This window comes from Buteo buteo, chromosome 8 (assembly GCF_964188355.1).
Source record: "Buteo buteo chromosome 8, bButBut1.hap1.1, whole genome shotgun sequence".
Taxonomy (NCBI): Eukaryota; Metazoa; Chordata; class Aves; order Accipitriformes; family Accipitridae; genus Buteo; species Buteo buteo.
The window spans coordinates 37,220,154-37,235,700 of NC_134178.1; the positions used below are offsets into that span (position 1 = coordinate 37,220,154).

General features: G+C 36.3%; 1 protein-coding gene across 2 annotated transcripts in view; it reads left to right on the forward strand.

Annotated features, from left to right (window-relative positions):
• The window catches only part of CBLB (Cbl proto-oncogene B), a 140,109-nt gene extending 125,757 nt beyond the window's left edge, over positions 1–14,352 (forward strand). For both annotated transcript variants that reach the window (XM_075034146.1, XM_075034147.1), the window contains 2 exons: positions 2,217–2,336; positions 7,650–14,352. In XM_075034146.1, coding sequence (XP_074890247.1) covers positions 2,217–2,336; positions 7,650–7,912 — 383 coding nt within the window. In that variant the 3' untranslated portion in view covers positions 7,913–14,352. The remainder of the gene's footprint in view (positions 1–2,216; positions 2,337–7,649) is intronic.
• Positions 14,353–15,547: the final 1,195 nt, after the last annotated feature.

Sequence of the window (15,547 nt, forward strand, 5' to 3'; positions counted from 1 at the left end):
AGTTTATTTTTAAGTTGAAACTTGGGGAAAAACTAGAAAATAAGGGAAAAAAACATCCTGCTTTGTTAGAACTGTTGTAAAATTTTGCTGCAAAACTATGTTAATTGTGAACACAGTTGCAGGTGCCTGTGGTTCATAATCTTTTTGACAAGTCAAGCATTCATCTATCTCTCCCCATGAATCACTGTGATGCTTTTTCAGTCTGGTATTTTGCTTGTAAAAGATATAAAAACTATATTCACGATTTACGATTTTTGTCTTTGAGTTGAGAAGTATTTAATTGTCAGGCTAATTAAGTTGAATACATTTGCTGCTGATGATACAGATTGCAACAGGATTTTTGTGGGTTATAGTGCATGTCTGTGAAGCGGTGTTTTTTTCTCTGTGGAAGCTTGCAAAGGATGTTGGTGTCTTGAAGTTTACCTGTCCCAGGAATATTTTCAGTGATTATCTACCTTGCGGTGTGGTTTAGATGTCTTTCTCCTCCTGTCTGTTTTTCTTGGAAGCTGCATGGAAAGGAATAAAATGAATGTTTTGGCGGTAGTGTTGCTGGAAGGCCAGAATGTAGATGACAAGCAGTCCTGTGCAACTCCATAATGGTCTGGCAGGTTGTCGGGTGTTTGGCTGACCTTTGTGAATGATACTAGCTGTGGGGTGAAAGTGAGTTAGTTTAGGTTGAACTGGAGTGACCTTTTATGGAATGTTTTTATTATGTATTTTTTTGCCACCAGTTAAGGCCTGACAGCAGGTAATTTGCCAAAACTGTGTATACTTTAACATGGAAATTCAGCTCAGTTTGTTACTTTCTCATATAAGCCTCTGAATGCATCCAGGTAAAAAGACTTAGCGTGTTACAGGATGTAAAGGTTGATCTTCATAAATACAGGGCCAGGAATTAATTTATCTTCTACACTTCAAAACAAAACTTATGTAATCGTCAGCAGTCCAGTCTGAATGGGTGGCTCAACTCTGTCATCTGATGCAGAAACACACACTGCACCATTCAGTTAATGGGAATGGAGAGGAAAAATAGAAGCCCTCACACATAGATGCACACAAGCTCTGTCTGTCTGTGTGCAGTTCCCAGAAATGTGCAGTTTTAAATTATTAAATGTTATTTCCAAATAATTTTAAGAAGCATCACTGGTAGTGTTAAAAAACATTTAATAGCTTATAATTAAAAATCTGGAAAATGTCTCTACGACCATGTATTGTTCATATTTGCACAGTGAATGTAATCTTACAGCAGCAGTTTTCATTAATCTTAGAAGGGTATAAATCTTCTTAGGCATACGTGGTTGTGTGGATTGGTCTTTTTTTATTCATATGGTATTTCTAAAGGCATATTACTCACTTTGCATCTTGTCAGATAAACTGCTGTAGATGATTTATGATGCGTTTTTGATGATTGGTTTCATACAAGTCTTGGGGGTGATTTCTCAGCTATCCATCAGAGCCTGTCAGATTAGAATAATAATCTTATCAACAACAGCAAAAAGTTGCACTCACATACAAACACTGTTATGAGCCTGGAGCAGAAGCAAGGTCCAGGATGGTGTTAGCACTTGCTCAGCTGCATCCTCAATAGCCAAGGAAAAAAAAACAAAACAAAACCAAACAAAACAGGAAGACACAATATGCCAGGACTATATATTTTTTCATTTTTTTAAATTCTGTTCCTGTAATCAGCAGAGAGAACTGAAAAGCCTAGTTCACAACCTTTACCAGTCCTGGTAATATTTACCCGTAGTGGGGACACTGTGAATAGGAAATCTGCCCTGCAGTCTTTGTGAACTACAAAGCATAGAGGTGTTACGAAGCTCTAACCACACTGATTGGTTGGGATATTTCTAATTCTGCTGCTTCAGGCTTTGCAACCTCTTCTATACTTTGCCAGGCACAATCCTAGCACTGTCAGGATTGGGTAATCAAAAGGTACCTCACGGATGTAGACAGAAGAGCCATGGTCAGTGCAGGATGCCTTTGAGCTGTGCTCTTGTTTTTGTCAACTGAAGACATAGTTACATGTCTACTATTCAAGTGTTGAATTTGGATGTAAATGTGCATATGCACGTGCTGGGGGGGAACACCTCTGTTTGGATTCATGGCTCCTCTGTCTGAAGGAAGGTTATGCTAAGCCTAACTTCTATGCATCAGGCCTCCCCAAATTATAATTCTAATTATTCTAAGAGACCTTTTTTGTTCTGTTATTACAGATCCCCATTTTGATCCGATAACTGGTCATGTTCCTTTGCCACCTGCTCGTAGAGTAACTGGAGAAAATGTCAAAACAAATAGGACATCTCAAGACTATGATCAACTTCCTCCCTCTTCAGGTAAGGTAGAAAACTGCTCTTGTAGAAAATTACAACTTTATGAAGCAAATAACTTTAATCCATAATGTCCATTGAGGTTTTTGTCATTCCTGGCAACAAACTGCTCTACAAAAATATGAAATCATCAAAGGATAAGAGATTAAAGTTCTTCACTAAAGGTAGAAGTGGCTACCTGTTGTCTGTAGGTATAGATATTATGACATCAATGTCACTAACTGCCAGACTGAATACTTATGTGAGTTCTAGTGTTCCTTATTTTTTGAGAAAGGCAGAGATTTTTCTGCCACTTTTAAAGCTCACAAGAGATAAGAAGTCCTGTAGGGACCACATGCATCTCACGTCCATCTTTGTTTCATTGCTCTTAAAAAAAAAAAAAAACAACTAACTTCACTCTCTAAAGTATTACTATTTTCTGGTCTTTTTTGCTAATATGTTTGTCTAAACTGCTAAGAATTTTTTTTTTTTTTAAGAAAATAACAAGAACCAAAACCAATTAAAATTCAGTCTTCCATTTGCAAAGGAATAGGTAGAATAGAAGCAATTCTTATGCCATAGAAATTTTGCTTATGGTTTTAAGGCAACACGAATAGTATTTAAAGGAAAGCTACTCAAATTAGTTAAAACAATAACAATATTTACCTGTATTTCAAAGTACTTTCACCAATTTTTAGACAAATTTTCTTTTCCTTAGATGTGCATGATATATGGGGAAGGGAGAGGATTGTTCCACCTGCATTATTTTGCTGTGTGGAAAGACCACACAAAGAAAGAGCCAAGTGATGCTTTGAACCTTTATTCATTCTCCAGATAAGAGACGATTGTGCATGAAAACTCTTTTCTGATGCATAAAGAAAGGGAGAGACTTACTTCTCTAGTTTTTCATTTCTAATGATCACCGGTGTTTAATTGCAACAATCACAAGTGGAAAAATGATAGATGTTTTTAAAAGTAATTTTGCCTCTCCTTCTCAGGAATACGTAGTTCTATTCTGCTGGGGTAAAAGAAAGAAAGAATGTCTTTTTCCAGCTTAAAATACAGGGGAAATTAAGTAAGCCTGAGGAGTGCTACAGAATTTTTAATGAATAGCACATTTGAGAATTAGTGTGATGCTGTTGGTAAATAGTAGCACTTTGGGGAGGATGCCTCTACTATAACAGTGTTTCTCTTTTTTTCCCCCATTGTTAGGGGGAAAAAAATTTGTTTTATAATGTATGTTTTATATGTGACACAGAGGGATCTATTTGTCTTAGAATGTTAACCTGATTTATTTAAGGCATTTTAAATTCTTTTATAATACAAACTATGACAGTGATATAACTACCTTTCTAAAGCTACAGATTTTTCCTGCAATTCTTGCAATTCTGTGGCAGAACAATTTTTAATTTTCCTAAATTACTGTAAGATGCTTGCTACTTAAGATCTTGGAGCTTTCTGTTGTCACTTAATAAATACTTGCCTATCTGTATGTTTCCCACAGCCATCTTCTAAAACACCCACATGTGTCGACCTTTGCTATAAATATCATTCTAAATCAGCACGATGTACAGCAAGATATTCAATTTAATTTCAATTAAATGAAAACTATGTGATAGATCATGTCATACTTTTAATTGGAAAGTTGTTTTTACAGTGGCAGTAATTCCATTGAACAGAACTGATGAGCTTCAGGATGAACCAATTCACCTTCATCTATGATTTAAAAAGACAATGCAGGGAGTGTAACTATTCAGAACTTTGGGTTTTGCATTTATTCTGAACCAATCAGTACACTTAGGAAATTCTTCATTTCAGCCCTTTTGTATGGTGATTCTTTGAACTAGCTGGAAAGGAAATGTAGTTCACTCTAAAATCTAATTATAATTTAGCCACTGGCTCCCTAGAGTAGCATGGGGAGTCCTTTAACTTCTGTGCTTCGGTTTGACTGTTTTTAAGATTGCTGTCATGATGTTTAACTGAATCGCTAACATGTAATGACAAATTTATTCTAATTCAGCAATGTATTCAGCATTAAACACTTAAGAAATAGTTCTCAGCTATGCACCTAACTATCCCAAAGGCATGGTTTTTCAAACTTCTTAAATACAACTTTTTAAAATTATTACAATAAAAGTAAGAGCAGGAGATATTGCTAATAGTTAGCATATTTTACCTAAGCACAGCCAATGATACGTGGGAAAAGTAGAAGAAAATTAGGCCTCTAATATAGATGTCTGCTGTATTTTACTGAATTTAGCTATTCTGTAAGTGGATTCAAATGGCTAGTTAAGTATATTTGTCTGCTGCCTATTCATTCACCTGGCCTTATTAAAGCACTTGCATGCAAATTTAAATTCCTTTACGTGGAAATGTTAGGGGGAGGGTGTCCCATATTAATAATGGGTGGTTTTCAGTTAACCCTGGGGGGAATAATGTGCCACAGTAATGCAAAATGTGAAGATTATACCCAACAGCCTGATGGACCAATGTGTCCTTCCTCACTTTCTCCCTGCTCTCTCAGTTCCTCAGTATGGGTGTCCCCTGGCTGTGCTTTGTTCCTGTACCCCTGTTAGATTAGATGTAGCTGCTCGCCACTGCTCCACAGAGAGCCTTGTGCAACAAGCCTTCATCACCTGCTTCTCTGATGCTTCTCAGTCTGTCGGTGAAAGACTGTCGAACATACAGAAGCAGCAAGGGAAGAAAAGAGGAGGGCCATTTCACAGCAGAGAGGAATAGGCAGTTGGCATCATTACAGATATCCTCTTCCCACTGTGCCACAGAGCTCTCACCTGACAACTTTTTCTGTGCTTTTTAAACAATTATTAAATAAGCCGGTGTCTGCCTTTATACTAACCCATTACCTGAGGGTTAAATGTAGTGCTGAAGTACTGAAATGTGAGTGATAGAGGAAGCTCCTTGCTATACAAACTGTTAATTGAATTACGCAATTAGAAAATATATTTGAATTTTTAGTTAAGCATCCATGGTGGCTAAAACATCAGAGAGGATGGGAGGTTGGGAAGGAAATTCCTGCTTAAATACCTCTATCTCAGTGTCCAGATGGATATGCAGCTTAGGCTTAGTATCTTTAAGCTCAGGATCCAATGTGATACCCAGCTTCAGCTAAAATTTTATATGGATGTGAAGATACCGAAAGAGATGTCAGCACTTAAAAAAATAATAATGGGAATTGAGATAGAGAGGGCTGAAGATCTTAAAGTATCTGTGCTATAGAGAGATGTCACTGTAGTGAGAATAAAATGCCTATGCTGCAAATCTGCTGACAGAATTAAAAATGACCTTTGCAAATGATGTGATTGCTGAAGCTTCCAAACAAACCTTATTAAGCAAACTGAAGGTTTTATACAAGAAATAACTTCAGTTTAAGCCTGTATTAGACTGGGTAGAGCAAAAATCATCTCTTGTAACATACGCATAGAAGGATCTGATCTATGCATAAGGAATTTCTTCTGTACTTCAAGCCCAGAGAAAAATGTACAATTTGCAAATTAAAATTTTTTCATCTTCTATACAAGTGAAGTCCATAATGAAGCGTGCATATTAAAACAGTTTGAAATGTTTTCGAAAGAAAACTGATTGTTTTTAACATGATATATCATTATTTTAAACATAGAGAATATTCTTCTGTTACAGTCTTGAGTTTTCTAAAATAAGTGAAATGAGAAATTTGAACTTGTTTCTGATTTGGGTTTTGGTGATTAACCACATTTCCTGAGCTGTAGTTAATTTGTCAAACCAGTGTGTTTCATGGATCTTCCACACCTTCATAGCAGGTTTGGATCTGCTTCAGGTGTGTTTACTAGAATGTATGATGTTTATATAACTCTTTTCATCTTCAGAGAGAAAAAAATCATAACAAATACAAAATAGCCATTACTTATCTGTAGGTTGTGTCATAACTATTTGCAAGGAAAATAGGCAATGAAATTAGAATGAAATTAAACTTAGCACCTTACTGTAAATTTTTAATCAAATTACTCTCATCCATTTGTTATATGAATATCATCATCTTGCTAAAAGTACTATTTGCTTATCTTTTCTGAATTAAGAAATGGAATTGAAATTTATAGCAATGCTTCATCTGAATGCATGGAAACTAAGTTGAGAGAAAAATACACCTTGATTAGACATGCACTAATGTGAACTATTTTCATTCATCTGAAGTGTTTAATGCATTCTGTTGAGTTACAGTTTTCTTTATCCAGTGTTATGATAAGGTAGCATGTTGTAACAGCAATACTAGAAATACAATATTCTTTCATCACTAAAAAACTGTCTGTGAAATACTTAATACTGCAAAATGCTGTTGCTGTCAGTGTAAGCAAACAGGAAGTATCACAGCCAGAAATTCCTTTAATTTAGCTATCAAAGTCACTGTTGATGGAACTTTTAGAACTCTTTTTGAAGGATTAAAGTTTGTTTTTTTTTTTAAATTTCTTTGCTCTTGAAAGTGTTTTCTGCTCTATGTCTGCTTGTATTTAAGCTTCTTATTGTGGAATCAGTGAGGATAAAGAGGTTTCAGTAAAGTACCAAGTTTACTTGAGCACAAAACTCTTGACTCTGAGAAGATCAGTAAGTTTGAATATTAGCTTTTTTCATCAGCACATCATGATTCTTAGCACCCACATTAGCTGTGAAGGTAACCTTTCCACAGAAGAGAAGGAAAGGGGAGATACTTCCAATGCAAGACTGGAGAGGGAGGATCGTCTTCTGTTCTCACCGCTGAAAATAATTGGACTAGAGGTTTTTTTGAGAAACCAGTTATTTCTGTACTTATATGTAGCTGCTATGCATGAAATAAACTGCAATTGACTGAACAGAATCCGCAAGATGTACCAAAAAGTGAAGGATTTTTCTCCCTCAGGCATATTTGTTTGGATTCCTTTTCCACACAGCTTATGGTCCTGAATAAAATTGTGATCAAATTTGTTGTGTTTTTTTTAAAACACACTAAGAAAAAGGTCTCAAACTGTGGGTTGAGAGTGGAGAGACTTTAAAATTTTGACTGGATATTTTCATCGTCTTTGCTGTTTCATCATACTTTCTTTTTCTGCCAACTTTGGGTAATTCAGACTGTAACTTGCATGTTCCTATCATATTATTAAAATAGTATTTCACTACGTTATTTCCATTTTGGATGCTCCTGAGGAATTCAGCTTCTCTCTGAATTTTAAAATGAGTGATACCAGTGAATTAAAATATCTCTTCATGTTTCTTTAAAAAGTAAAATTCTAAACTGCTTCATCAGGCGTGCCCTACCTATAACACAATTTTAAGCCAATTTGTAATGATTTCTATCTCCTTTATTTGAAACAGATGGTTCACAAGCACCAGCCAGGCCCCCTAAACCACTTCCTCGGAGGACTGCACCAGAAATACACCACAGGAAAGCATACAGCTCTGACAGTTCCACAGAAAATGTGGATGCAAAAATTGCGAAACTTATGGGAGAGGGCTACTCCTTTGAAGAAGTCAAGAGGGCACTTGAAATTGCCCAGAATAATGTTGACGTGGCCCGTAGTATTTTAAGAGAGTTTGTCTGTTTTCCTCCACCAGTCTCCCCACGTCTCAATCTATAGCAGCGTCAAGATTTTCTTGGAGCATGTGAATTCTACATTATACACGTGTGGATTGGGGAGTGAGAGAAAGAAGAGAATGGAATATTTTTCTTTCATCCTTAGTAGAAGGGTGTTTGTTTCCAGCCGTTTATCAAAGGCTCATGGCTGCTCTGATCAAGACTTATAAATATGCTGAGGCTTATGTATTTTTGCTAGCCATACTTTTTTAAATCAGGGTTGAACTGACAAAATAATTTAAAGAAGTTTACTTCCCTAGAACTTTTAATCTGTGAAATGCTTTTTCTTGTTTACAAGTTGGCAAGTTACAGTTTTCTAGTTGATGCCTGTACTATGTTCCTGTTCGTATTCCCTTGTACCTTGTGGTCAGTTCTGCTGTAGCATTCCCAACAGTTTCCATGCTGACCACCCCATCAACTAAATCATCACTTTCCAGAAGTTCTGTTTTTTTTGGTTTTTTTTTTTCTTACAAGATGCTTTAATTGTTTTTTTGCATTTCAGCTCATCAAATGCAAAAAGTATGTGGCCTTCACTACTGATTTTTTTTTCTTCTGAGATTCCTTTGCTTTTGAGAGAGGAAATATCTGAATGTAAAATGCATTATTCTGTCTATGAACTGCCTTTTTAAAGGTATTTTGACAGTAATGTTGGGCAGCTTTCTGTTTAACATGAATTCCATGACCTGTAGTCCTCAAGGTCTTTTATACACAGTTTCCACAAAAAAATCCCAACCAACAAATAAAACACTTCATGCAGCAGTGATACTGAGTTCTAACATGTAAAAGCTCTTTCAAATTTGAGTATTTGATTGCAAATGTTCAAAAAGCCAAATGCACGTGATAATATTGTGTTTTGATTACACACTAATGGCACCAGTTCTATATGACCTATGTAAACTGAGGCATACCAGACTAGAAGGAATCTTTTTGAATCATATTAATGGTATTCAGGTAAATTCCAGTTCTAGCTTCTGTAAAGTAGAATACAGTTAATTTTTTGTTTGAGTGATTATCCTGTGGTTCATTGTGGCTTGGATCAGTTTGTATTAACATGGAAACTTTAAATCTTTGATGCACTGTTAATTCCTAATGCTACTGTAGCAATATTTTTTGCAAAATTCTTTAGTAACCTCCTCCTCTGTACACTTTATTATTCTCAAGTATGTGTTTAATACCCAAATTCATTCACTGTCTTTCTAGCTGCTTAGTTGGAAACACATTTTTTGCTTTACGTGGTTAGTGATACTCCAGGCTTTGATGTTTTATTTTTGAGCCCAAATTGATGCAATCTTCCCAATTTTAGAAAAGAGAGAAGACAACTCTGCTCTTATTACACTGAAAGAGTCCAAATCTTTCCAGAATAATTCTTAAGATTGCTGCTTTCTTGTTTTTTTTAGGAAACTTTGAAATCTTCTTTTGTTACTATTGAAAAGATAAAACCATGTGGTTGTTAGAATATTTTTCACATTTTGAGATGTGACCAGTATATGAGAATTTTCACAGTGTGCTAAGCTGGGTGTGAGGTATATATTTATTGTTCCCTTTCAGCTGTCAGTGTTCTCCTTCACTCGGAGCAAGTGGTGAAAGTTATATCACTTACAGGTTCAGATCTCAGCAGCCAATGCATTTGTTTTCAAGATTTATTTTTTTTTTAAAGACAGCAAATGGCTGAATTGCAGGATTCAAAATAACTGGGAACACCCAGTGGAAATTACTGTGATATCTCAAAGTCCATCATTTCATCAAAGAACTTATTCTTAAAACCAATTAAATAAATTATTTTGTAGCATCACAAAGCATAGTATGGATATCATTAATCTGCTTCAGTGATAAAAGATGATCAGGAGAATTCAGGGTATAGGGAAGAGCTTCTGTTCCATTTTGATTTAAGCAAATGATTCTGAGTTTATGTTCTAGAAAAGGGCATTTGCAACTTTCTTTAAATGTTCATTCCTTGAGTAGAGCTTATGAAAAGTTTTGGTTGAAGTTATATTCTGTGCTTTTTGTTCAAGTAAATCTTTCCTCTGTTTGGGGGGGAAGTTTTGTGTAGTCTTGAGCCTCCTTGTTCATTTGCTTTGTTTACAACATCACTCTAGCATTTTAGCTAACTATAAATTCAAAATGATTCATGCTATTAAATTAAACAATCTGGTTGTACTGGAATTACTTAAATGAGGTTCTAGCATAACTGCCAGCATAGCAATGACAGCAGTGAAAAAAGAGCACTTCACAAGGATGAGCAAACAATCGGCAGATTGAGTTTTGAAATTTTGAATTGTAATGGAGAACTCATTTTCTTATTTTTATGCAGCAGCTTAGTATAAATTACAGCCTTACATTTCAACTAGAGGCTGGAACTGCTGCCCAGTAGATTACGTTTTTAAAATTTTTCCTTCTCCTTTCTGGTTGTGACCACCAGTGACACTTACTTTTTTTCATATGTGTTAAAAAAAGCCTGATGAGCAATATTCTGAGTGGTAACTTGAAAAGAGTTCCATTAATCTTTAAATGAGTGTGCTAATAACACTTCTAAATAATGGAATGTGAAGACTATTTCAGACCTTTTTTGGTTAATAGTTTTAAAGTCAAACAGAGCGAAATTGCTTTGCTAGAGTGTTGATGTTTACTCTGCAGGAATTAATAGGCTTAAAATAAATTAATCTGGTTACAGTCTAGTTCTCTAAAGACATAGTTCTCTAAACATATTTTAACCTTTGTAAGACTTAAGGGTGTGATCCTGGCAGTGTGTTATGCACATATATAACTTTAAGGAAGACTGGCTTCAAGTGAGAGTGCTTGAATGAACCAAGTTGGTTAAACTCAGAAACCTGTGCAATCATATTTCTTCCAATTAAATGTCATTGCAGGCTTTAGACCATCATTCTGATGTCTGTTGGCCTCAACTTTTATCTCCTTTTGGCTAAATTACTTCATTTTAAGCAAATTGCCTGAATCAGAAGTTGAACAAAGTTAAGTGGACATCATCAGCATGGATCTTTTCCAAAGACTATGAGTAGAAAAAAATTGAAATTGTGATAAAATGAATGAATTTAATATGATTAGCCATGTTAATGGCTTGGCTGGAACCCTAAAATGGTGACTGGTAAAATTTCTTACGTTCAGTATCTCAAGAGTGCATCTTGCACATTTTTTTTTCATAATGTGAATTTAGGAAGTTTTGTACCAGGATCATTCTGTTATATTTCATTTTCAGCTTGAAGCTTTACTTTGCACTGATGCCTCTGTCCTGAAAACATTTAAATTTATGTCTTAAAGCTTGACAAATTTTGAAGCAAATGAACACCGTGTTCTAAGCAAATTCAGGTACTACCTGTTGACCTGGAATTTAGCGCTTTAGGAATGAATTCTTGAAAAAAGGACTTCAGTAGTTTCCATTTTGAAGGATTTTCTTTCAAATAACTATTTTATCTGAAATTGCCTTTTATAAACTTGTCTAACATGTGGCAAACTTAGTGATGTGTTCAATTAATTTATATTTTATTCAACATTCTTTTTAAATTTTGGTTATTATGTAAACTCAAGTTCTTTATCTGTTCATGTAAGGTATTTTATAAAATTAATGTTAACAGAATATTGGGTTGGTCCGTGATTTTTCAAGACTCTCATTCTCTGATACTGCATATTATCACTTTTCATATGCTGCTTTGAAACATAGCCTATCCTGTGTAGGTGTCTTAGAAACCATTGTTTTGTAAGCCACAAAAATGAGGCCTTGCTCTAAAATAAGGTGAATCATTGCATTGAGACATTTGCTTTATATGCCCATACATTACTTCATTTCTACATTTCGGTAGTAAAAATTTATAAATTGGCAGTAATTTCAGAATGTGCATGTATCAGTTGTATGGCAGAAAGATGATAATCATAAAATATTCAGAATCCAAAGTGGTGAACATAGAGTCCAACTGTACATTAATTTGCAGGATTATTTTCCTGAAGAAAATTACAATAAGCTCACACTGTTTTTTCTTTAACATACTGTGCATTTACATTCTCAAGCATTGTACTCTTAATGTAAAAAATATTTTAGGAGTGTAAAACAATTTGTTTTCTGCTACTGTATTAGAGCATTCTGAAAGAAGTTTAGAAAATCTAACCCTTCTACTATGCATGACAATACAACTATTACTATTTAAAGCCCAACACCATTCCCTGCAGCTCAGATTAGACCTACAATGATGAGATTTTCATTCTTCACTCTGTGTTAAATACTTGTCCGTTATATAGGTCACTAGTCATATTACCAAGTAGGGAAGTTAACTGTTTGGTATACTTGTCCATAGTACTGTAGCTGCCTATTTCTTTCATTTTTACTCTTCTGATGTGAAAGTCAGCTGTAACTTTATTGCATTATAAACAAATTTTAGCAGCTGGGTGCTCTAGGAATGTTTCAGGAATTTTTGTTTCATAGACCCAGTCATTAATTCTGTGCAAGATACCTGCCTCCATTTATCAGTTGCAATGAGTCTCCATGAGGAAAATGATAAATTTAGATTTTAAAACACTGTGTTACTTTGGCACCTAAACGTTCCATTTGTCTTTAGAGGATTTCATGTCTAGCAGGAAAAATTCTTACTCAAATTCTAAATCCCAAATCTCTTAAATCACAAACTAAATCTTAAATTTGTGAAAATTAATCCCATAACCTTCCTGAACATCGTAAGGAATTTAAAGGCCTCAGAATAATATAAACCATTACAAAATTCTTGCTTCCTAGACCTGCCAGCAGCAAAAGCACAAACCCAATGAATACTGATCTTCTGACTGTTAAGCTGCTTGCATCTGTCTTGATCTGTGAAGGAATCAGCCAGTCTAACTACAATAATACTTGTTTGACAAAAGTCAGCTTTTTTTCATTGCAGTAACTGCCACAGTAGCCAGCAAGATGGGAGAGGAGCAGAGAACTGCATAGAAGATGATAATTCTGTCCTAACAGTCCAAGCTCCTCTCTCCTGTTGGTGTACAAGATTTAGCTGGTTTGAGCTGCCCAGGTGTCTAGTGCAAAGGAAGGAGTATTTGGTAAGATTACTCCAGTCTTCAATTACTGTCTCCTCCTCCAAGAAGTTCTTTGAAAGCCGTGCTGGTTTGGAACAGGATGCCAGGGTCTTAGCAGCAGAGGGAAGTGTGAAGTAGCGCTCCCTTCAGAATGGTTTCTTGATGCTACCAAAACAACCAGAAACTTCATAAGGATTTAAGTGGAAATACCTCTGTTTTAAAGCTCATCATCTGGGTGTTTGAAGGGTGTGTATATGTACATGCTAGTCTGGTGAAGCATGGAGGGGAGAGTATTCCAACTGATGCCAGCCTGCAGAGTTCAGAACTAGGTCATGGTACTTACCTCTGCAAAATACCTGCTCATTTTGGATAGCTGAACTGAATCTGCAGAATAATCAAGCTGCTATAGTCATCCATGTTTTAAAAGGCAAGTTTTTCTCCCTAGATAGCTTGGAAGGTGCATGTATTTACTCCAAAATGGCTAGCTTGCTTCTATGCCTCTCTCTAATGATTAGGATGTCAAAAATAATAAATGCTCCCTAGTTTTCATTAGACCACAATGCAATAAGTGCCCTAAGGAGAACTTGTCTTTTGTTAATTTACTAATTGATTATCACTGAATTTCAAATGCTGTACAAAGATAAGTAAGTGTACATCATCAGCCATTCAGAAATACCTCAAGATAGTGGCTGGCGTAGTTTTCTGAAGCTATTATCTTGCTTGAACATGTGACTTTCATGTGTTTCCTCTTGAAGTTTACATCTTCATTACTAATTCAGTACGGTTGATATAAAATTCTTGGACCATTATTTCATAGTTTTTATGCTCTGTACTTTCACTATGGCTGTCGTCAGTAGTACCTTCATTATCGAGGCTCATACACTGAAATTCAAATTATCCTGCTCTCGCACATTCCAGCTTGGGCTAAGTTCAGCCCTGCCTTTGTCCCACACCAGATGCATCACTTTGTTTGCATCCTCATTGCTCCCTCCAAGACTGTTTTTCCTCTCTTTCTTCCACCCCAAATCTCTTCACAGTGACATCAACCAGATGCATCCTGCATCTCAGTAACGACAGATGCTTGACAGTTTCCCATCTCGGCTTTCGACCACATCTGTGTTTTCTTCTGTAACCCTCATAAGCATTCTGCTAGTCTTGTCTGTCTCAATCATTATACAGATTTTCTGTGCCGTATCTGAATGGCTCCTGTAAGCACAGTCGTCCAAAATGGATTCAGAATTCTGTGAGAAAGCCTGTTTTCTTTGTTAATATCACTGGCATTTTTTCCTGCTCCCTTCTCAGCCTGGAAATATGCTCTTGTGTTTCACAATTTGTTTGTCAGGGATAGAGCTGAAATGCGCTGCTTATTTCAGCAGATCCCTATTCCGTTTGAGATGTGAAAAGAAACCAATAAAGATATCCTCTCCTAATAACAGTCCTTGTGTTTGAGATGGCTTGTGTCTCAATATGAGAGTTAAGAAGTCTGTCCAACGAATGTGGTTTGTAGCTTGGAAAGTCACTATTATATTTGATTACTTCTAGTACTGAGTGAGGTGCAGGTTGAAGGGATAAATTTTGTAAGACGTGTCAATGAAGTTGAGAAGTCATTTGCAGATAAAGGTAACTGCTTACCATAAGTGGCCAGGATAAAAGATTGACTCTATACTGTTGATGTCAAAGAAATAAGTATCATGTAGCTTGAAAATTCTCACACACAAAAGGTAAAACCACAACTGAATGATTCCACCAATGGCCCCGAAAAGACCTTTATTCTTTATTTGTTGGGTAACCTTGCCCACAGGTTGGTTGTGATGATGATAATTTGTAGCTTTTTAGATGAACTGGTATTGGTGAGTAGATCAAGGATTCCTGGTTTTGTATGCTGCTGCCTGGGGGGTACACATCATAGTTTTCCCAAAATCGAACAGAAATGGATGGTTTATGTTAGGTCTCACACAAATGTAGACTACCCACCCAGAAGAGATCCTCCAGAAACAAGATAGCTGGGTGGTGAGGGAAGGGTTAGGAAAGTACAAGCTGACTGAGGAAGGGGATGGTGAAGGTGGTGTGTTAGAACCATGGTTTATCTTGGGGGGAGCAGGAATAGTGTAATGGAAAGAGGAAGGAGGGAATAGGGGTGAAGGGGAAATGCTGAGGGGAAAGTGTGTAGTGAACCAGGTAAGAGAAGACAGGTAGAAGTTTGGAGCAAACAGCAAAAAGTAGAAGGAAAAAAAAGTCTGACATCTTAGAAAAAATGTTTAAGTGTGTCAGTGTGGGTGGAGGAGGGAATTTGAGTTGTAGTGTGCAAGGGTGCACTGAAGTGGGAGAAATCTTAACCTTGTTTGGGGCACATGAAAAGGGCATTATGTGCCTGCATGTATCACTCCTAGGTGACCTGCACCATAGTTAATACCCTTATTTTAATGTTTGCCCTCACACTACCAAGCTTCACCCCCACCTTGCTGCTTTCTCTGGCACAGCTCTGAAATTCTATGTGGCAAACTGCTCAGTCCGTTCTCATAGCAACATTTTTTTGCCAATGGTGTAATGTGTGCCGGTTTCCAGGCCTTTCAAGGCTTTTCTGTATGTTTTGAGGTTTAGTTCTAGCAAGAAGACTATTAGC